At 60.3% G+C, this 23554-nt stretch overlaps 1 protein-coding gene across 1 annotated transcript in view; it reads left to right on the forward strand.

Annotated features, from left to right (window-relative positions):
• The window catches only part of LIPE (lipase E, hormone sensitive type), a 32937-nt gene extending 15720 nt beyond the window's left edge, over positions 1-17217 (forward strand). The window contains 6 exon segments of the mRNA XM_090128169.1: positions 1792-1864; positions 1867-2085; positions 4955-5182; positions 10698-10814; positions 11866-12152; positions 16995-17217. Coding sequence (XP_089984295.1) covers positions 1792-1864; positions 1867-2085; positions 4955-5182; positions 10698-10814; positions 11866-12152; positions 16995-17045 — 975 coding nt within the window. The 3' untranslated portion in view covers positions 17046-17217.
• The last annotated feature ends 6337 nt before the right edge of the window (positions 17218-23554 follow it).

A 23554-nucleotide genomic window follows, 5' to 3' on the forward strand; every position in this document is an offset into this window, starting at 1 on the left:
GGGATTATGGGGTTATAAATGAGGTTCCAGATGGGATTATGTGGGTGATTTGGAGCTGCTGTCCTACCAGCTGCGAGAGGGGCAGGTCCGGCCCCATAACTTATGGGGTTTTTATGGGATTGTGGGGTTTTTATGGGATTATGGGGTTTTTATGGGATTAGGAGGTTATATGCGGGATTATCGGGTTATATGTGGGATTATGGGGTTATAAATGGGGTTCCAGATGGGATTATGTGGGTGATTTGGGGCTGCTGTCCTACCAGCTGTGAGAGGGGCAGGTACGGCCCCATAACTTGTGGGGTTTTTATGGGGTTATGGGGTTTTTATGGGATTTATTGCATTCTTATCTCCTATATTACTGATAACCCCCCACTCCCCCCTTTTCCCCCCTTTCCCCCCATTTTCTCCCCCTTTCCCCCCCCCAATATCCCAAATCCCCCCCTTTATCCCCCCATGCCCCCAAAACCCCACTTCCCCCCCCTTCCCCCCCCATTTAACCCCCCAACCCCAATTCCCCCCCTTCCCCTCCCCACTTAACCCCCCCCATTTAACCCCCCACAACCCCCCCCATTTAACCCCCCAACCCCAATTCCCCCCATATCCCCCTCCCCATTTAACCCCCCCAACCCCAATTTCCCCTGCTCCCCTCCCCATTAAACCCCCCCACAACCCCCTCCCCCCCTCCCCTCCCCATTTAACCCCCCAAACCCCAATTCCCCCATTTTCCCTCCCCATTCATCCCCCCAACCCCAATTCCCCCTCCCCTCCCCATTTAACCCCCCACAACCCCCTCCCCATTTTCCCTCCCCATTTAATCCCCCAACCCCAATTCCCCCCTACCCATTTAACCCCCCCACAACCCCCTTCCCTCCCCCCCATTTAACCCCCCAACCTCAATTCCCCCCTCCCCACTTAACCCCCCCTCAACCCCCTTCCCTTCCCCCCCATTTGACCCCCCAACCCCAAATCCCTCCCCCCCATTTAACCCCCCCACAACCCCCTCCCCTCTCCCCCCCCATTTAACCCCCCAACCCCAATTCCCCCCTCCCCCCCCATTAAACCCCCCCACAATCCCCTTCCCTCCCCCCCCATTTAATCCCCCAACCCCAATTCCCCCCTCCCCATTTAACCCCCCCACAACCCCCTCCCCTCCTCCCCTCCCCATTTCCCATTTAACCCCCCAACCCCAATTCCCCCCTCCCCATTTAACCCCCCCACAACCCCCTCCCCTCCTCCCCTCCCCATTTCCCATTTAACCCCTCAACCCCAATTCCCCCCTCCCCATTTAACCCCCCCACAACCCCCTCCCCTCTCCCCCCCCATTTAACCCCCCAACCCCAATTCCCCCCTCCCCATTTAACCCCCCCCAACCCCAATTCCCCCCTCCCCCCCCATTAAACCCCCCCACAACCCCCTCTCCCCCCTCCCCTCCCCATTTAACCCCCCACAACCCCCTCCCCTCTCCCCCCCCATTTAACCCCCCAACCCCAATTCCCCCCTCCCCCCCCATTAAACCCCCCCACAATCCCCTTCCCTCCCCCCCCATTTAATCCCCCAACCCCAATTCCCCCCTCCCCATTTAACCCCCCCACAACCCCCTCCCCTCCTCCCCTCCCCATTTCCCATTTAATCCCCCAACCCCAATTCCCCCCTCCCCATTTAACACCCCCTCAACCCCACTCCCCTCTCCCCCCCCCATTTAATCCCCCAACCCCAATTCCCCCTTCCCCATTAACCCCCCCCAACCCCTTTCCCTCCCCCCCCCCCATTTAACCCCCCCCCACCCTCCAGGACAGCCCGGCTCTCACCTCCCTCTCCCACCCAGATTCTTCCCGCGCCCCCCCCCGCCGATGTCAGACCCCCCTTCTCCCCCCTCCCCCGCCCTCGTGGTCCATTTTCACGGGGGGGGTTTCGTGGCCCAGACGTCTCTGTCCCACGAGCCGTACCTGCGGGGCTGGGCTCGGGATCTGGGGGTCCCCATCCTGTCGGTGGATTATTCCCTGGCCCCCGAAGCTCCGTTCCCGAGAGCCCTGGAGGAATGCTTCTACGCCTACTGCTGGGCCCTGCGCCACTGCCGCCTGCTGGGTGAGGGGTTTTGGGGGGGAGGATGGGGGGAAGGGGTCATATCGGGGTGATAGGGGGCGATTGGGGGCGATATGGGGTCGTGTTGGAGTGGTATCGGGTCATATTGGGGTGATAGGGGGTGGTGTTGGGGTGATATCAGGTCATATCGGGGTGATAGGGGGTGATTGGGGGCGATAGGGGGTGGTGTTGGGGTGATATCGGGTCGTATCGGGGTGATAGGGGGCGATTAAGGGCGATATAGGGTCGTGTTGGGGCGATATTGGGGCAGTAGGGGGCGATATGGGGTTGTGTTGGAGTGGTATCGGGTCATATCGGGGTGATAGGGGGCAATTGGGGGCGATATGGGGTGGTGTTGGGGTGATATTGGGGCAGTAGGAGGTGATATGGGGTTGTGTTGGGGCAATAGGGGGTGATATTGGGGCAGAAGGGGGTGATATGGGGTTGTGTTGGGGTGGTATCGGGTCATATCGGGGTGATAAGGGCTGATAAGGGGCGATATGGGGTGATGTTGGGGTGATATTGGGTCATATCAGGGTGATAGGGGGCGATTGGGGGTGATATGGGGTGGTGTTGGGGTGATATCGGGTCATATCGGGGTGATAGGGGGTGGGGGGGGGCGATATGGGGTGGTGTTGGGGTGATATCGGGTCGTATCGGGGTGATAGGGGGCGATTAAGGGCGATATGGGGTCGTGTTGGGGCGATATTGGGGCAGTAGGGGGCGATATGGGGTTGTGTTGGGGTGGTATCGGGTCATATCGGTGTGATAGGGGGCAATTGGGGGCGATATGGGGTGGTGTTGGGGTGATATTGGGGCAGTAGGAGGTGATATGGGGTGGTGTTGGGGTGGTATCGGGTCATATTGGGGCGATAGGGGGCGATTGGGGGCGATATGGGGTGGTGTTGGGGTGATATCGGGTCATATTGGGGTGATAGAGGGTGGTGGGGGGCGATATCGGGTCATGTTGAGATGATAGGGGGTGATATTGGGGCAGAAGGGGGTGATATGGGGTGGTGTTGGGGTGATATCGGGTCATATTGAGGTGATAGGGGGCGATTGGGGGCATTATGGGGTCGGGTTGGGGTGATATTGGGGCAGTAGGGGGCGATATGGGGTCAGGTTGGAGTGATATCGGGCCATATCGGGGTGATAGGGGGCGATTGGGGGCGATATGGGGTGGTATTGGGGTGATATCGGGTCATATCGGGGTGATAGGGGGCGATTGGGGGCGATATGGGGTGGTGTTGGGGTGATATCGGGTCATATCGGGGTGATAGGGAGTGATTGGGGGCGATATGGGGTCATGTTGGAGTGGTATCGGGTCATATCGGGGTGATAGGGGGCGATTGGGGGCGATGTGGGGTGGTGTTGGGGTGATATCGGGTCGTATCGGGGTGACTGGGGGTGGTGGGGGGCGATATGGGGTGGTGTTGGAGTGATATTGGGTCACATCGGGGTGATAGGGGGTGATAGGGGGCGATATGGGGTCGTGTTGGGGCGATAGGGGGTGATATTGGGGCAGAAGGGGGTGATATGTGGGGGTGTTGGGGTGATATCGGGTCATATCGGGGTGATAGGGGGTGGTGGGGGGCGATATGGGGTCGTGTTGGGGTGATATCGGGTCATATCGGGGTGATAAGGGGTGGGGGAGGCGATATGGGGTGGTGTTGGGGCAATGTTGGGGCGGTAGGAGGCGATAAGATGGTAGTGTCCAATATCACCGCAACAGAGACTGATATCATGATGATAGCAGCCAATATCGCCATGATAGCATCCAAAATCATGATGATAACAGCCAACATCGTGATAGTGTCCGATATTGCCACGATAGCATGCCATATCTCCACAATAGCATCCGATATCGCCACAATAGCATCTGATATCATGATGATAACAGCCAATATCGTGATAGTGTCTGATATTGCCACAGTAGCATGCAATATCTCCATGATAGCATCCGATATCGCCACAATAGTATCCGATATCGTGATGATAACAGACAATATCGTGATAGTGTCCGATATCGCCACGATAGCATGCAATATCTCCACGATAGCATCCGATATCGCCACAATAGCATCCGATATCACCACAATAGCATTCAATATCATGATGATAACAGCCAATATCATGATAGCATCTGATATCGCCACGATGGTATGCAATATCTCCACAATAGCATCCGATATCGCCACAATAGCATTCAATATCATGATGATGATGGCCAATATCGTGATAGCATCTGATATCGCCACGATGGTATGCAATATCTCCACAATAGCATCCGATATCGCCACAATAGCATCCGATATCACCACAATAGCATTCAATATCATGATGATAACAGCCAATATCGTGATAGCATCTGATATCGCCACGATGGTATGCAATATCTCCACAATAGCATCCGATATCGCCACAATAGCATCCGATATCACCACAATAGCATTCAATATCATGATGATGATAGCCAATATCGTGATAGCATCTGATATCGCCACGATGGTATGCAATATCTCCACAATAGCATCCGATATCGCCACAATAGCATCCGATATCACCACAATAGCATTCAATATCATGATGATGATAGCCAATATCGTGATAGCATCTGATATCGCCACGATGGTATGCAATATCTCCACAATAGCATCCGATATCGCCACAATAGCATCCGATATCACCACAATAGCATTCAATATCATGATGATGATAGCCAATATCGTGATAGTGTCCGATATCGCCACAATAGCATGCAATATCTTCACAATAGCATGCAATATCTCCACGATAGCATCCGATATCGCCACGATAGCATGCGATATCGCGACGACAGTGGGGCGCTATCGCGACACGGGCTCTCCCATAGGTTCGACAGCGCAGCGCGTGTGCCTGGCGGGAGACAGCGCCGGGGGGAACCTGTGCGTGACGGTGGCGCTGCGGGCGGCGGCCATGGGGGTGCAGCGACCCGACGGAATCATGGCGGCTTATCCCGTCACCTTGGTGCAGGCGGCCGCGTCCCCATCGCGCCTCCTCACCCTCTTCGACCCCCTGCTGCCCCTCGGGGTGCTGCTCAAGTGTCTGAGTGCTTACACAGGTGGGGGGGGGGGGCACTATGGGGTCGCTATGGGGCTCTGTGGGTCGCTAGGGGGAAGTTATGGGGTCTCTCTATGGGGTCTCTCTATGGGGTCTCTATGGGTTTCTATGGGTTTCTATGGGGTCCCTACGGGTCTCTATGGGGCTCTATGGGTCTCTATGGGGTCCCTATGGGTCTCTATGGGTCTCTATGGGGTCTCTGTGGGTCTCTATGGGGTTTTTATGGGGTCTCTTTGGATCTCAGTGGGGCTGTACGGGTCGCTATGGGGCAGATATGGGGTCCCTATGGGTCTCTATGTGGTTCTTCTGTGGGGTCTCTATGGGTCTCTATGGGTCGCTATGGGTCTCTATGGGGTCTCTATGGGGTCTCTATGGGTCGCTATGGGGTTTCTATGGGGTCTCTATGGGTCTCTATGGGTCGCTATGGGTCGCTATGGGTCTCTATGGGGTCTCTATGGGGTCTCTATGGGTCGCTATGGGGTTTCTATGGGGTCTCTATGGGTCTCTATGGGTCGCTATGGGTCTCTATGGGACAGCTGTGGGATCTCTGTGGGGTCTCTATGGGTCACTATGGGGCAGGTATGGGGTCTCTGGGGTCTCCATGGGGTCTCTATGGGTCTGTATGGGTCTCTATGGGGTCTCTATGGGGCAGGTATGGGGTCCCTATGTGTCTCTATGGGGTCTCTATGGGGTCTCTATGGGTCTCTATGGGGTCTCTGTGGCTCTCTATGGGCCTCTATGGGTCTCTATGGGGTTTTTATGGGGTCTCTCTGGGTCTCAATGGGGCTCTACGGGTCGCTATGGGGCAGATATGGGGTCCCTATGGGTCCCTATGGGTCTCTATGTGGTTTTTCTGTGGGGTCTCTATGGGGTCTCTATGGGTCTCTATGGGGTCACTAAGGGTCTCTATAGGGTCTCTATGGTCTCTGTGGGTCTCTATGGGGCTCTATGGGGTCACTAAGGGTCTCTATGGGTCTCTATGGGTCTCTATGGGTCTCTCTATGGGGCTCTATGGGTCCCTATGGGTCCCTATGGGTCGCTGTGGGTCTCTATGGGGCTCTTTGGGTCCCTATGGGTTGCTACGGGTCTCTATGGGTCTCTATGGGTCACTATGGGTCTCTATGGGTCTCTATGGGGCTCTTTGGGTCCCTATGGGTTGCTATGGGTCTCTATGGGTCCCTATGGGTCTCTATGGGTCTCTATGGGGTCTCCCTGTGGTCTCTCTGTGGGTCTCTATGGGTCTCTATGGGGCAGGTATGGGGTCCCTATGGGTCTCTATGGGTCTCTATGGGGTCTCCCTGTGGTCTCTCTGTGGGTCTCTATGGGTCTCTATGGGGCAGGTATGGGGTCCCTATGGGTCTCTATGGGTCTCTATGGGTCTCTATGGGTCACTATGGGTCTCTATGGGTCTCTATGGGTTCCTATGGGTCTCTATGGGTCACTATGGGTCTCTATGGGTCTCTATGGGTCTCTATGGGACAGCTGTGGGATCTCTGTGGGTCTCCATGGGTCTCTGTCTCTCTATGGGTTCCTATGTGTCTCTGTGGGTCGCTATGGGTCGCTATGGGGTGTCTGTGGGTCGCTATGGGGCAGTTATGGGGCAGTTATGAGGTCTCTCTATGGGGTCTCTATGGGTTTCTATGGGGCTCTATGGGGCCTCTATGGGGCTCTATGGGGCCTCTATGGGTCTCTTTGTGGCTCTGTGGGTCTCTATGGGGTCTCTGGGGCAGCTCTGGGTCTCTGTGGGGTCTCTATGGGGTCTCTGGGGCAGCTCTGGGTCTCTGTGGGGTCTCTATGGGGTCTCTGTGGGTCTCTATGGGGCAGTTATGGGGTCTCTATGGGTCCTTATGTATCTCTATGGGGCTCTGTGGGGTCTCTATGGGGTCTCTATGGGTCTCTATGGGGTCCCTACGGGTCTCTTTGGGGTCTCTATGGGGCTCTATGCGTCTCTCTATGGGGTCTCTATGGGGTCCCTATGGGGTCTCTATGGGTCTCTATGGGTCTCTTTGGGGTCTCTCTATGGGGTCTCTATGGGGTCTCTATGGGTCTCTATGGGGTCTCTATGGGGTCCCTATGGGGCTCTATGGGTCTCTATGGGGTCTCTATGGGTCTCTCTATGGGTCTCTATGGGGTCTCTCTATGGGTCTCTCTATGGGGTCCCTATGGGGTCTCTCTGGGTCTCTTTGGGGTCTCTCTATGGGTCTCTATGGGTCTCTATGGGTCTCTTTGGGGTCTCTCCATGGGGTCTCTATGGGGTCTCTATCGGTCCCTATGGGGTCTCTATGGGGTCTCTATGGGTCTCTCTATGGGGTCTCTATGGGGTCTCTATGGGTCTCTCTATGGGGTCTCTATGGGGTCTCTATGGCTCTCTCTATGGGGTCTCTATGGGGTCCGTATGGGTCTCTATGGGTCTCTATGGGGTCTCTCTATGGGTCTCTATGGGGTCTCTCTATGGGTCTCTATGGGTCTCTATGGGTCTCTATGGGTCTCTTTGGGGTCTCTCCATGGGGTCTCTATGGGGTCTCTATCGGTCCCTATGGGGTCTCTATGGGGTCTCTATGGGGTCTCTATGGGTCTCTCTATGGGGTCTCTATGGGGTCTCTATGGCTCTCTCTATGGGGTCTCTATGGGGTCCGTATGGGTCTCTATGGGTCTCTATGGGGTCTCTCTATGGGTCTCTATGGGGTCTCTCTATGGGTCTCTATGGGGTCTCTCTATGGGTCTCTCTATGGGGTCCCTATGGGGTCTCTATGGGGTCTCTATGGGTCCCTATGGGACTCTATGGGGTCTCTGTGGGTGTCTATGGGGCAGTTATGGGGTCTCTATGGGTCCCTATATGTCTCTATGGGTCGCTATGGGGCATCTCTGGGTCTCTGGATCTCTATTGGGCTGCTATGGGGTGGCCCTATGGGTGCTATGGGGCTGCCCTATGGGTGCTATGGGGCTGCCCTGTAGATGCTATGGGACGCCCCTATGGGTGCTATGGGGCAGCCCTATGGGTGCTATGGGGTTCCCCTATGGGTGCTATGGGGCTGCCCTGTGGGTTCTATGGGGCGGCACTATGGGTGCTATGGGGCCGCCCTATAGATGCTATGGGGCTGCCTTATAGATGCTATCAGATGCCCCTATGGGTGCTATGGGGCAGCCCTATGGGTGCCATGGGGCAGCACTATGGGTGCTATGGGGCTGCCCTATGGGTGCTATGGGGCGGCCCTATGGGTGCTATGGGGCAGCCCTATGGGTTCTATGGGGCTGCCCTATGGGTGCTATGGGATGCCCCTATGGGTGCTATGGGGCTGCCCTATGGGTGCTATGGGGTGCCCCTATGGGTGCTATGGGGCTGCCCTATGGCTTCTATGGGGCGGCCCTATGGGTTCTATGGGGCCCCTATGGGTGCTATGGGGCTGCCCTATAGATGCTATCAGATGCCCCTATGGGTGCTATGGGGCTGCCCTATGGGTGCTATGGGGCGGCACTATGGGTGCTATGGGGCCGCCCTATAGATGCTATGGGGCTGCCCTATAGATGCTATCAGATGCCCCTATGGGTGCTATGGGGCTGCCCTATGGGTGCTATGGGATGCCCCTATGGGTGCTATGGGGCAGCACTATGGGTGCTATGGGATGCCCCTATGGGTGCTATGGGGCTGCCCTATGGGTGCTATGGGGCGGCCCTATGGGTGCTATGGGATGCCCTATGGGTTCTATGGGGCTGCCCTATGGGTGCTATGGGATGCCCCTATGGGTGCTATGGGGCAGCACTATGGGTGCTATGGGATGCCCCTATGGGTGCTATGGGGCTGCCCTATGGGTGCTATGGGGCGGCCCTATGGGTGCTATGGGATGCCCCTATGGGTGCTATGGGGCTGCCCTATGGGTTCTATGGGGCTGCCCTATGGGTGCTATGGGGCAGCACTATGGGTGCTATGGGGCAGCCCTATGGGTGCTATGGGGCAGCCCTATGGGTGCTATGGGGCTGCCCTATGGGTTCTATGGGGCTGCCCTATGGGTGCTATGGGATGCCCCTATGGGTGCTATGGGGTGCCCCTATGGGTGCTATGGGGCTGCCCTATGGCTTCTATGGGGCGGCCCTATGGGTTCTATGGGGCGGCCCTATGGGTGCTATGGGGCGGCCCTATAGATGCTATCAGATGCCCCTATGGGTGCTATGGGGCTGCCCTATGGGTGCTATGGGGCAGCCCTATGGGTGCTATGGGATGCCCTATGGGTTCTATGGGGCTGCCCTATGGGTGCTATGGGATGCCCCTATGGGTGCTATGGGGCAGCACTATGGGTGCTATGGGATGCCCCTATGGGTGCTATGGGGCTGCCCTATGGGTGCTATGGGGCGGCCCTATGGGTGCTATGGGATGCCCCTATGGGTGCTATGGGGCTGCCCTATGGGTGCTATGGGGCGGCCCTATGGGTGCTATGGGATGCCCCTATGGGTGCTATGGGGCTGCCCTATGGGTTCTATGGGGCTGCCCTATGGGTGCTATGGGATGCCCCTATGGGTGCTATGGGGTGCCCCTATGGGTGCTATGGGGCTGCCCTATGGCTTCTATGGGGCGGCCCTATGGGTTCTATGGGGCGGCCCTATGGGTGCTATGGGGCGGCCCTATAGATGCTATCAGATGCCCCTATGGGTGCTATGGGGCTGCCCTATGGGTGCTATGGGGCGGCCCTATGGGTGCTATGGGATGCCCTATGGGTTCTATGGGGCTGCCCTATGGGTGCTATGGGATGCCCCTATGGGTGCTATGGGGCAGCACTATGGGTGCTATGGGATGCCCCTATGGGTGCTATGGGGCGGCCCTATGGGTGCTATGGGATGCCCCTATGGGTGCTATGGGGCAGCACTATGGGTGCTATGGGATGCCCCTATGGGTGCTATGGGGCTGCCCTATGGGTGCTATGGGGCGGCCCTATGGGTGCTATGGGATGCCCCTATGGGTGCTATGGGGCTGCCCTATGGGTTCTATGGGGCTGCCCTATGGGTGCTATGGGGCAGCCCTATGGGTGCTATGGGGCAGCCCTATGGGTGCTATGGGGCTGCCCTATGGGTTCTATGGGGCTGCCCTATGGGTGCTATGGGGCAGCACTATGGGTGCTATGGGGCAGCCCTATGGGTGCTATGGGGCTGCCCTATGGGTTCTATGGGGCTGCCCTATGGGTGCTATGGGATGCCCCTATGGGTGCTATGGGGTGCCCCTATGGGTGCTATGGGGCTGCCCTATGGCTTCTATGGGGCGGCCCTATGGGTTCTATGGGGCGGCCCTATGGGTGCTATGGGGCGGCCCTATAGATGCTATCAGATGCCCCTATGGGTGCTATGGGGCTGCCCTATGGGTGCTATGGGGCGGCCCTATGGGTGCTATGGGGCTGCCCTATGGGTGCTATGGGGCCGCCCTATAGATGCTATGGGGCGGCCCTATAGGTGCTCCCGGAAGCTGTGGGGCAGCCCCATAGCAGTTGTAGGGCAGGCGCTGACCCCTCTCCCTCCCCTCCCCCCCCCAGGCAGCGACGGAGATGAGGACCCCGCCCCTCCCCCACCCCCCGAGGGGGGGATCCTGCGGCGCCTGCGCACTGGGGCGGGGGCGTGGCTTGGGGCGCTGCTGCGGGGCGCGGGGCCAGGTAAGGGTGCGGGGCTGCGGCTCATTGGCTGTAAGGGAGACGGGGCGGGGCTACGGGCAATGGGTAGTAATGGCAGGGGGCGGGGCTATGGGGGGCGGGGCTACGGACTTGCGCTGTAAGGGAAGGGGGCGGGGCTACGGAGGGGCGGGGCCGCGGGTCATTGGCTGTATGGGAAGGGGGCGGGGCTACAGGTAATGGGTCGTAATGGCAGGGGGCGGAGCTATGGGGGGCGGGGCTACGGACATTGGCTGTAAGGGAAGGGGGCGGGGCTACGGGTGAGGGCGGGGCTACGGACATTGGCTGTAAGGGAAGGGGGCGGGGCAACTGAGTTGCGGGGCTACGGACATTGGCTGTAAGGGAAGGGGGCGGGGCTACGGTTGGAGGCGGGGCTACGGAGGGGCGGGGCCCCGGGTCTTTGACTGTACGGGAAGGGGGCGGAGCTACGGGTAATGGGTTGTAATGGCAGGGGGAGGGGCTACGGTTGGGGGCGGGGCTACGGCCGCGGGCCGGCGGGTCATTGGTGGTACGGGAAGGGGGCGGGGCTACGGGCAATGGGTTGTAATGGGTTGTAATGGCAGGGAGCGGGGCGAAGGCTGGGGGCGGGGCTATGGTTGATGGGTTGTAATGGAAAGGGGCGGGGCTACGGTTGAAGGCGGGGCTACGGAGGGGCGGGGCTTCATATAATTGGTTGCATAGGGGCGGGGCTAAGGAAAGGGGGCGAGGCTACCTGATTGGCTGTGCCGGAGTGGGCGGAGCTTAGTGATGGGCGTGGCGAAGGGGACAGCCGTGGGCGGGGCTATGGGGAGGGCGAGGCTAATTGAGAGGGTGGGGCTAATCGGACGGGGCTAATTGAGGGAGTGGGGCTAATTGGTCGGTGCTAATGAAGCGGGCGAGTCTAATTGAGCGGGCGGGGCTAATGAGAGGGCGGGGCTAATTGTAGGCGTGGCTAATTGACGGTGGGGCTAATGAGAGGGCGTGGCTCATTAGGTGGGCGGTGCTAATTAAGTGGGCGTGGCTAACGAGAGGATTCCCCCCCCCCCCCTCCCCGCAGTTCCCCGCCCCCCCCTCGCCGGCCCCCGCCCCAGCATGGCGGTACCACGTGACCCCGAGAGGGGCGAGGAGGAGGAGGAGGAAGAAGAAGAGGAGGCGGGGGGCAGCGGAAGTGACGTCACCCCGGGGGCGGGGTCGTACCCGGCGGACTTCCGGCCGCTCCGCTCGCGCCGCCCTCCCCCCGCCTCTCCCCCAACCCCGCCCCCGCCGCTGTCGCGACATCCGCTCGTATCGCCGCTGCTCGCGACAGACGGGGCGCTGCGCGGCCTGCCGCCGGTGCACATCGTGGTGAGCGGCACCGGGGGCACAGGGACACATGGGGACCCCAGAACTGCCCCATAGCGACCCATAGCGACCCATAGAGACCCATAGGGACCCATAGGGACCCATAGCGACCCATAGGGACCCATAGGGACCCATAGGGACCCATAGCGACCCATAGGGACCCATAGAGACCCGTAGAGACCCGTAGGGACCCATAGGGACCCATAGAGACCCATAGCGACCCATAGGGACCCATAGGGACCCATAGGGACCCATAGCGACCCATAGGGACCCATAGAGACCCATAGGGACCCATAGCGACCCATAGGGACCCATAGCGACCCATAGGGACCCATAGAGACCCGTAGAGACCCGTAGGGACCCATAGGGACCCATAGAGACCCATAGCGACCCATAGGGACCCATAGGGACCCATAGGGACCCATAGCGACCCATAGCGACCCATAGAGACCCATAGGGACCCATAGGGACCCATAGCGACCCATAGGGACCCATAGGGACCCATAGGGACCCATAGCGACCCATAGGGACCCATAGAGACCCGTAGAGACCCGTAGGGACCCATAGGGACCCATAGGGCCCCATAGAGACCCCATAGAGACCCATAGGGAACCATAGGGAACCATAGAGACCCCATAGAGACCCATAGAGACCCGTAGGGACACATAGCGACCCATAGGGACCCATAGAGACCCATAAGGACCCACAGAGACCCATAGGGACCCATAGAGACCCATAGCGACCCATAGAGACCCATAGAGACCCATAGGAACCCATAGGGAACCATAGAGACCCATAGGGACCCATAGCGACCCATAGGGAACCATAGAGACCCATAGGGACCCATAGGGCCCCATAGAGACCCCATAGAGACCCATAGGGAACCATAGGGAACCATAGGGAGACATAGAGACCCATAGGGAACCATAGGGAGACATAGAGACCCATAGCGACCCACAGAGACACGTAGGCACCCATAGGAAACCATAGAGACCCACAGGGACCCATAGAGACTCATAGAGACCCCATAGAGACCCATAAGGACCCATAGAAACCCCATGGACACCCATAGGGACCCAGAGAGACCCATAGGGACCAAGGAGGCCTATAGAGACCCCATAGAGCCCCATATCACCCCATAGAGACCCCATACAGACCCACAGGGACCATAGGGACCCCAAAGACCCCATGGACACCCATAGAGACCCATACGAACCCCATAGGGACCCATAGAGACCCATAGAGACCCATAAGGACCCACAGAGACCCATAGGGACCCATAGAGACCCATAGAGACACTTAGTGACCCATAGAGAGCCATAGGGACCCCATAGGGACCCATAGGGACTCATAGAGACCCACAGAGACACATAGGGACCCATAGAGACAAAAAGGGCCCCAGAGAGACCCATAGAGATCCATAGGGACCCCATAGAGACCCATAGGGACCCGTAGGGACCCATAGGGACCCCACAGAGACCCATAGAGACCCATAGAGACCCATAGAGACCCATAGCGACCCATAGAGACCCATAGGGACCCATAGAGACCCATAGGGACCCGTAGGGACCCATAGAGACCCGTAGGGACCCATAGAGACCCATAGAGACCCATAGGGACTCATAGGGACCCCATAGGGACCCATAGGGACCCATAGAAACCCCATGGACACCCATAGGGACCCACAGAGACCCATAGGGACCAAGGAGGCCTATAGAGACCCCATAGAGCCCCATATCACCCCATAGAGACCCCATACAGACCCACAGGGACCATAGGGACCCCAAAGACCCCATGGACACCCATAGAGACCCATACGAACCCCATAGGGACCCATAGAGACCCATGGAGACCCATAAGGACCCACAGAGACCCATAGGGACCCATAGCGACCCGTAGTGACCCATAGAGACCCATAGGGACCCATGGAGACCCATAGGGACCCATAGGGACACATAGCGACACATAGCGACCCGTAGTGACCCGTAGGGACCCATAGTGACCCATAGAGACCCATAAGGACCCACAGAGACCCATAGAGACCCATAGGGACACATAGCGGCCCATAGAGACCCATGGAGACACTTAGTGACCCATAGAGAGCCATAGGGACCCCATAGGGACCCATAGAGACCCATAGAGACCCCATAGAGTCCCATAGAGACCCACAGAGACACATAGGGACCCATAGAGACAAAAAGGGCCCCAGAGAGACCCATAGAGATCCATAGGGACCCCATAGTGACCCATAGGGACCCATAGGGACCCCACAGAGACCCATAGAGACCCCATAGAGACCCATAGCGACCCATAGAGACCCATAGGGACCCAAAGGGAGCCATAGAGACCCATAGAGACCCATATCTCCCCATATCTCCCCATATCACCCCATAGACCCCAATATCACCCTATAGAGCCCCATAGAGACCCATGTCCCCCCAAAGAGCTCCATATCTCCCCATATCCACACATAGAGACCCCCAACCCCATTCTCCCCCCCAGGCGTGTGACCAGGACCCCCTGCTGGACGACACCGTGTCCCTGGCCCCATATCCCCCCATCTCCCCCCATATCCCCCCATAGAGACCCCATATCCCCCCATATCCCGCCATATCCCCCCATATCCCCCCATCTCCCCCTATATCCCCCCATAGAGACCCCATATCCCCCCATATCCCCCCATATCACCCCCATATCCCCCCATAGAGACCCCATATCCCCCCATCTCCCCCCATATCCCCCCATATCACCCCCATATCCCCCCATAGAGACCCCATATCCCCCCATATCCCCCCATAGAGACCCCATATCACCCCCATATCCCCCCATAGAGACCCCATATCCCCCCATATCACCCCATATCCCGCCATATCCCCCCATATCCCCCCATATCCCCCCTTATCACCCCCATATCCCCCCATAGAGACCCCATATCCCCCCATATCCCCCCATATCACCCCATATCCCCCCATAGAGACCCCATATCCCCCCATATCCCCCCATATCACCCCCATATCCCCCCATATCCCCCCATATCCCCCCATAGAGACCCCATATCACCCCATAAGACCCCATAAGACCCCCAACCCCATTATCCCCCCCATATGCCCCCATCTGCCCCCATATCCCCCCATATCCCCCCATAGAGACTCCATAGAGCCCCATAGAGTCCAATAGAGCCCCATAGGGATCCACGGAGCCCCATATCCCCCCATATCACCCCAAAGGGACCCCAAACCCCCCCCAACCCCATCCTTGTGCCCCCCAGGCGTGTGAGCAGGACCCCCTGCTGGACGATGCGGTGTCCCTGGCCCCATAGAGTCCCTTCTCCCCATATCCCCTCATATCCCCCCATATCACCCCATAGAGCCCTATGGTGACCCCATAGGGACCCCAAACCCCCCCCAACCCCATTATTCCCCCCAGGCATGCGAGCAGGACCCCCTCCTGGATGACGTGGTGTCCCTGGCCCCATAGAGCCCCATATTCCCCCATCTCCCCCCTATCCCCCCATATCCCCCCCATATGACCCCATATCCCCCCATATCCCCCCCATATCCCCCCATATCTCCCTATATTCCCCCATATCCCCCCCATATCCCCCCATCTCCCCCCATCTCCCCCCATAGAGACCCCAAATCAACCCATAAGACCCCGAATCCCATCCTTGTGCCCCCCAGGCGTGTGAGCAGGACCCGCTGCTGGACAACGTGGTGTCCCTGGCCCCATAGAGCCCCATATCCCCCCTTATCCCCCCATATCTCCGCATAGGGACCCCATAGAGACCCCATATCCCCCCATATCCCCCCATATCCCCCCATAGGGACCCCAAATCCCCCCGAATCCCATCCTTGCTCCCCCAGGCGTGTGAGCAGGACCCGCTGCTGGACGACGCGGTGTCCCTGGCCCCATAGAGCCCCATATCCCCCATATCCCCTCTTATCACCCCATAGAGACCCCATATTCCCCCATATCCCCCGATATCCCCCCATCTCCCCCCATAGAGACCCCATATCCCGCCATATGCCCCCATAGAGCCCCATCTCCCCCCATATATCCGCATAGGAACCCCATAGAGACCCCAAATCACCCCATATCCCCCCATATCCCCCCATCTCCCCCCATCTCCCCCCATATCCCCCCATATCTCCCCATAGGGACCCCATAGAGACCCCATATCCCCCCATATCCCCTCATATCCCCCCATCTCCCCCCATATCCCCCCATATCCGCCCATATCCCCCCATATCACCCCATCTCCCCTCATATCTCCCCATAGGGACCCCATAGAGACCCCAAATCACCCCATATCCCCCCATATCCCCGCATATCACCCCCATATCCCCCCATAGAGACCCCATATCACCCCCATATCCCCCCATAGAGACCCCATATCCCCCCATATCACCCCATATCCCGCCATATCCCCCCATATCCCCCCATATCCCCCCTTATCACCCCCATATCCCCCCATATCCCGCCATATCCCCCCATATCCCCCCATCTCCCCCCATATCCCCCCATAGAGACCCCATATCCCCCCATATCCCCCCATATCCCCCCATATCCCCCAATATCCCCCATATCCCCCCATATCCCGCCATATCCCCCCATATCCCCCCATATCCCCCCTTATCCCCCCATATCCCCCCATAGAGACCCCATTTCCCCCCATATCCCCCCATAGGGACCCCATATCCCCCCATCTCCCCCCATATCCCCCAATATCCCCCCATAGGGACCCCATATCCCCCCTTATCACCCCATATCCCCCATCTCCCCCCATCTCCCCCCATATCACCCCATATCCCCCCTTATCACCCCATATCCCCCATCTCCCCCCAGGCCTGCGAGCAGGACCCGCTGCTGGACGACGCGGTGTCCCTGGCCCCATAGAGCCCCATATCCCCCCATATCCCCCCATATCCCCCCATCTCCCCCCATATCACCCCATATCCCCCCATATCCCCCCATATCCCCCCATAGAGACCCCAAATCACCCCATCTGCCCCCATATCTCCCCATAGGGACCCCACAGAGACCCCAAATCACCCCATATCACCCCATATCCCCCCATCTCCCCCCATATCCCCCTATATCCCCCCATATCCCCCCATCTCCCCCCATCTCCCCCCATCTCCCCCCATATCCCCCCATAGAGACCCCATATCCCCCCAAATCCCCCCTAATCTCACCCTTGTGCCCCCCAGGCGTGTGAGCAGGACCCGCTGCTGGACGATGCGGTGTCCCTGGCCCCATAGAGCCCCATATCCCCCCATCTCCCCCCATATACCCCCTTATCCCCCCATAGAGACCCCAAATCACCCCATATCCCCCCTTATCACCCCATATCCCCCCATCTCCCCCCATATCCCCCCATAGAGACCCCAAATCACCCCTTATCCCCCCATCTCCCCCCATCTCCCCCCATATCCCCCCATAAGACCCCATATCCCCCCATCTCCCCCCATATCCCCCCATAGAGACCCCAAATCACCCCATATCCCCCCTTATCACCCCATATCCCCCATCTCCCCCCAGGCATGCGAGCAGGACCCGCTGCTGGACGACGCGGTGTCCCTGGCCCCATAGAGCCCCATATCCCCCCATCTCCCCCCATAGAAACCCGAAATCACCCCATCTCCCCCCATATCCCCCCATCTCTCCCCATATCCCCCCATCTCTCCCCATATCCCCCTATAGAGACCCCATATCCCCCCATCTCCCCCCATCTCCCCCCATATCCCCCCATAAGACCCCATATCCCCCCATCTCCCCCCATCTCCCCCCATATCCCCCCTTATCCCCCCATATCCCCCCATAGAGACCCCATTTCCCCCCATATCCCCCCATAGGGACCCCATATCCCCCCATCTCCCCCCATATCCCCCCATATCCCCCCATAGGGACCCCATCTCCCCCCATCTCCCCCCATATCCCCCCATATCCCCCCATATCCCCCCATAGAGACCCCAAATCACCCCATATCCCCCATCTCCCCCCAGGCGTGTGAGCAGGACCCGCTGCTGGACGACGCGGTGTCCCTGGCCCCATAGAGCCCCATATCCCCCCATCTCCCCCCATAGAAACCCGAAATCACCCCATCTCCCCCCATATCCCCCCATCTCTCCCCATATCCCCCCATATCTCCCCATATCCCCCTATAGAGACCCCATATCCCCCCATATCCCCCCATCTCCCCCCATCTCCCCCCATATCCCCCCATAAGACCCCATATCCCCCCATCTCCCCCCATATCCCCCCATCTCCCCCCATCTCCCCCCATATCCCCCCTTATCCCCCCATATCCCCCCATAGAGACCCCATTTCCCCCCATATCCCCCCATAGGGACCCCATATCCCCCCATCTCCCCCCATATCCCCCCATATCCCCCCATAGGGACCCCATATCCCCCCATCTCCCCCCATCTCCCCCCATATCCCCCCATATCCCCCCATATCCCCCCTTATCACCCCATATCCCCCATCTCCCCCCATCTCCCCCCATCTCCCCCCATATCCCCCCATATCCCCCCATATCCCCCCATAGAGACCCCAAATCACCCCATATCCCCCCATATCCCCCCATATCCCCCCATATCCCCCCATAGGGACCCCATATCCCCCCATCTCCCCCCATATCCCCCCATATCCCCCCATAGGGACCCCATCTCCCCCCATCTCCCCCCATATCCCCCCATATCCCCCCATATCCCCCCATAGAGACCCCAAATCACCCCATATCCCCCATCTCCCCCCAGGCGTGTGAGCAGGACCCGCTGCTGGACGACGCGGTGTCCCTGGCCCCATAGAGCCCCATATCCCCCCATCTCCCCCCATAGAAACCCGAAATCACCCCATCTCCCCCCATATCCCCCCATCTCTCCCCATATCCCCCCATATCTCCCCATATCCCCCTATAGAGACCCCATATCCCCCCATATCCCCCCATCTCCCCCCATCTCCCCCCATATCCCCCCATAAGACCCCATATCCCCCCATCTCCCCCCATATCCCCCCATCTCCCCCCATCTCCCCCCATATCCCCCCTTATCCCCCCATATCCCCCCATAGAGACCCCATTTCCCCCCATATCCCCCCATAGGGACCCCATATCCCCCCATCTCCCCCCATATCCCCCCATATCCCCCCATAGGGACCCCATATCCCCCCATCTCCCCCCATCTCCCCCCATCTCCCCCCATATCCCCCCATATCCCCCCATATCCCCCCTTATCACCCCATATCCCCCATCTCCCCCCATCTCCCCCCATCTCCCCCCATATCCCCCCATATCCCCCCATATCCCCCCATAGAGACCCCAAATCACCCCATATCCCCCCATATCCCCCCATATCCCCCCATATCCCCCCATAGGGACCCCATATCCCCCCATCTCCCCCCATATCCCCCCATATCCCCCCATAGGGACCCCATCTCCCCCCATCTCCCCCCATATCCCCCCATATCCCCCCATATCCCCCCATAGAGACCCCAAATCACCCCATATCCCCCATCTCCCCCCAGGCGTGTGAGCAGGACCCGCTGCTGGACGACGCGGTGTCCCTGGCCCCATAGAGCCCCATATCCCCCCATCTCCCCCCATAGAAACCCGAAATCACCCCATCTCCCCCCATATCCCCCCATCTCTCCCCATATCCCCCCATATCTCCCCATATCCCCCTATAGAGACCCCATATCCCCCCATCTCCCCCCATCTCCCCCCATATCCCCCCATAAGACCCCATATCCCCCCATCTCCCCCCATCTCCCCCCATATCCCCCCTTATCCCCCCATATCCCCCCATAGAGACCCCATTTCCCCCCATATCCCCCCATAGGGACCCCATATCCCCCCATCTCCCCCCATATCCCCCCATATCCCCCCATAGGGACCCCATCTCCCCCCATCTCCCCCCATATCCCCCCATATCCCCCCATATCCCCCCATAGAGACCCCAAATCACCCCATATCCCCCATCTCCCCCCAGGCGTGTGAGCAGGACCCGCTGCTGGACGACGCGGTGTCCCTGGCCCCATAGAGCCCCATATCCCCCCATCTCCCCCCATAGAAACCCGAAATCACCCCATCTCCCCCCATATCCCCCCATCTCTCCCCATATCCCCCCATATCTCCCCATATCCCCCTATAGAGACCCCATATCCCCCCATCTCCCCCCATCTCCCCCCATATCCCCCCATAAGACCCCATATCCCCCCATCTCCCCCCATCTCCCCCCATATCCCCCCTTATCCCCCCATATCCCCCCATAGAGACCCCATTTCCCCCCATATCCCCCCATAGGGACCCCATATCCCCCCATCTCCCCCCATATCCCCCCATATCCCCCCATAGGGACCCCATCTCCCCCCATCTCCCCCCATATCCCCCCATATCCCCCCATATCCCCCCATAGAGACCCCAAATCACCCCATATCCCCCATCTCCCCCCAGGCGTGTGAGCAGGACCCGCTGCTGGACGACGCGGTGTCCCTGGCGCGGCGGCTGCGGTCGCTGCGTGTCGCGGTGTCGCTGCGCGTTGTCCCCGCGCTGCCGCACGGCTTCCTCAGCCTCTCCCCGCTCTGCCCCGAGGCGCGGGGCGCCGCCGCGCTCTGCACCCGCCTCATCCGCAGGGTGCTGGCGGGGGGCTGCGAGGCGCCCGTGGGACCCCGCAGTTGTGGGGTGGGGGGGAGGAGGGGCAGCGAGGCACCCGTGGGTGAAGCACCCATGGGACCCCGGAGTTGTGGGGTGGGGGGGAGGAGGGGGAGTGAGGCACCCGTGGGTGAAGCACCCATGGGACCCCGGAGTTGTGGGGTGGGGGGGAGGAGGGGGAGCGAGGCACCCGTGGGTGAAGCACCCACGGGACCCCGGAGTTGTGGGGTGGGGGGGAGGAGGGGCAGCGAGGCACCCGTGGGTGAAGCACCCACGGGACCCCGGAGTTGTGGGGTGGGGGGTAGGAGGGGGAGTGAGGCACCCGTGGGTGAAGCACCCATGGGACCCCGGAGTTGTGGGGTGGGGGGGAGGAGGGGGAGTGAGGCACCCGTGGGTGAAGCACCCATGGGACCCCGGAGTTGTGGGGTGGGGGGGAGGAGGGGGAGTGAGGCACCCGTGGGTGAAGCACCCATGGGACCCCGGAGTTGTGGGGTGGGGGGGAGGAGGGGCAGCGAGGCACCCGTGGGTGAAGCACCCATGGGACCCCGGAGTTGTGGGGTGGGGGGGAGGAGGGGGAGTGAGGCACCCGTGGGTGAAGCACCCATGGGACCCCGGAGTTGTGGGGTGGGGGGGAGGAGGGGGAGCGAGGCACCCGTGGGTGAAGCACCCACGGGACCCCGGAGTTGTGGGGTGGGGGGGAGGAGGGGCAGCGAGGCACCCGTGGGTGAAGCACCCACGGGACCCCGGAGTTGTGGGGTGGGGGGTAGGAGGGGGAGTGAGGCACCCGTGGGTGAAGCACCCATGGGACCCCGGAGTTGTGGGGTGGGGGGGAGGAGGGGGAGTGAGGCACCCGTGGGTGAAGCACCCATGGGACCCCGGAGTTGTGGGGTGGGGGGGAGGAGGGGGAGTGAGGCACCCGTGGGTGAAGCACCCATGGGACCCCGGAGTTGTGGGGTGGGGGGGAGGAGGGGCAGCGAGGCACCCGTGGGTGAAGCACCCACGGGACCCCGGAGTTGTGGGGTGGGGGGGAGGAGGGGGAGTGAAGCACCCATGGGTGAAGCACCCATGGGACCCGAAAACTCTGGGGTGGGGGGCAGGAGGGGGAGTGAAGGACCCCAGAGTTACTGGCTGGGGGGCAGGAGGGAGAGCGAGGCACCCATGGGACCCCAAAGTTATGGGGTGGGGGATAGGAGGGGGAGTGAGGCGCCCGTGGGACCCCGGAGTTGTGGGGTGGGGGGAGGAGGGGGAGTGAGGCACCCGTGGGATCCCAGAGTTACAGGGTGGGGGACAGGAGGGGGAGTGAGGCACCCATGGGACCCAGGAGTTACAGGGTGGAGGGCAGGAGGGGCAGTGAGGCACCCATGGGACCCCAGAGTTGTGGGGTGGGGGGGAGGAGGGGGAGTGAGGCACCCGTGGGTGAAGCACCCATGGGACCCCAGAGTTACGGGGTGGGGGGCAGGAGGGAGAGTGAAGCACCCATAGGGTCCCAAAGTTGTGGGGTGGGGCATAGGAGGGGGAGCGAGGCACCCATGGGACCCCAAAACTGTGGGGTGGGGGACAGGAGGGGGAGCGAGGCACCCATGGGACCCATAAGTTGTGGGGTGGGGGATAGGAGGGAGAGTGAGGCGCCCATGGGACCCCGGAGTTGTGGGGTGGGGGGGAGGAGGGGGAGTGAGGCACCCGTGGGTGAAGCACCCATGGGACCCCAGAGTTACGGGGTGGGGGGCAGGAGGGAGAGCGGAGCATCAATGGGACCCATAAGTCATGGGGTGGGGGGGAGGAGGGGGAGTGAGGCACCCATGGGACCCCAGAGTTGTGGGGTGGGGGGGAGGAGGGGGAGTGAAGCACCCATGGGTGAAGCACCCATGGGACCCCAAAGTTATGGGGTGGGGGATAGGAGGGGGAGTGAGGCGCCCATGGGACCCCAAAGTTACGGGGTGGGGGGGAGGAGGGAGAGCACAGATCCACAAGGACCCCAAAACTGTGGGGTGGGGGGCAGGAGGGGGAGTGAAGCACCCATGGGTGAAGCACCCATGGGACCCCGGAGTTACGGGGTGGGGGGCAGGAGGGGGAGCGAGGCACCCATAGGTGAAACACCCATGGGACCCCAAAGTTGTGGGGTGGGGGGCAGGAGGGGGAGCGAGGCGCCCGTGGGACCCATAAGTTGTGGGGTGGGGGGGAGGAGGGAGAGTGAAGCACCCATGGGACCCATAAGTTATGGGGCAGACATGGGGGGCAGAAAGGAGACTATGGGGCTGCCCCATAGCGGTGATGCCCTGCCCCATAGCGGCGATGCTCTGCCCCATAGCAGCGATGCTCTGCCCCATAGCGGTGCTGCTCCACCCCATAGCGGCGATGCCCTGCCCCATAGCGGTGCTGCTCCACCCCATAGCGGCGATGCCCTGCCCCATAGCGGTGCTGCTCCACCCCATAGCGGCGATGCCCTGCCCCATAGCGGTGTTGCCCTGCCCCATAGCGGCGATGCTCTGCCCCATAGCGGTGTTGCCCTGCCCCATAGCGGCGATGCTCTGCCCCATAGCGGTGTTGCCCTGCCCCATAGCGGCGATGCTCTGCCCCATAGCGGTGTTGCCCTGCCCCATAGCGGCGATGCTCTGCCCCATAGCGGTGTTGCCCTGCCCCATAGCGGCGATGCTCTGCCCTATAGCAGCAATGCTCTGCCCCATAGCAGTGATGCTCTGCCCCATAGCGGTGCTGCTCCGCCCCATAGCAATGATGCTCCGCCCCATAGCGG

The sequence above is a fragment of the Phasianus colchicus genome, chromosome 32, assembly GCF_987193195.1.
Source record: "Phasianus colchicus chromosome 32, bPhaCol1.hap1.1, whole genome shotgun sequence".
In the NCBI taxonomy this organism is placed as follows: Eukaryota; Metazoa; Chordata; class Aves; order Galliformes; family Phasianidae; genus Phasianus; species Phasianus colchicus.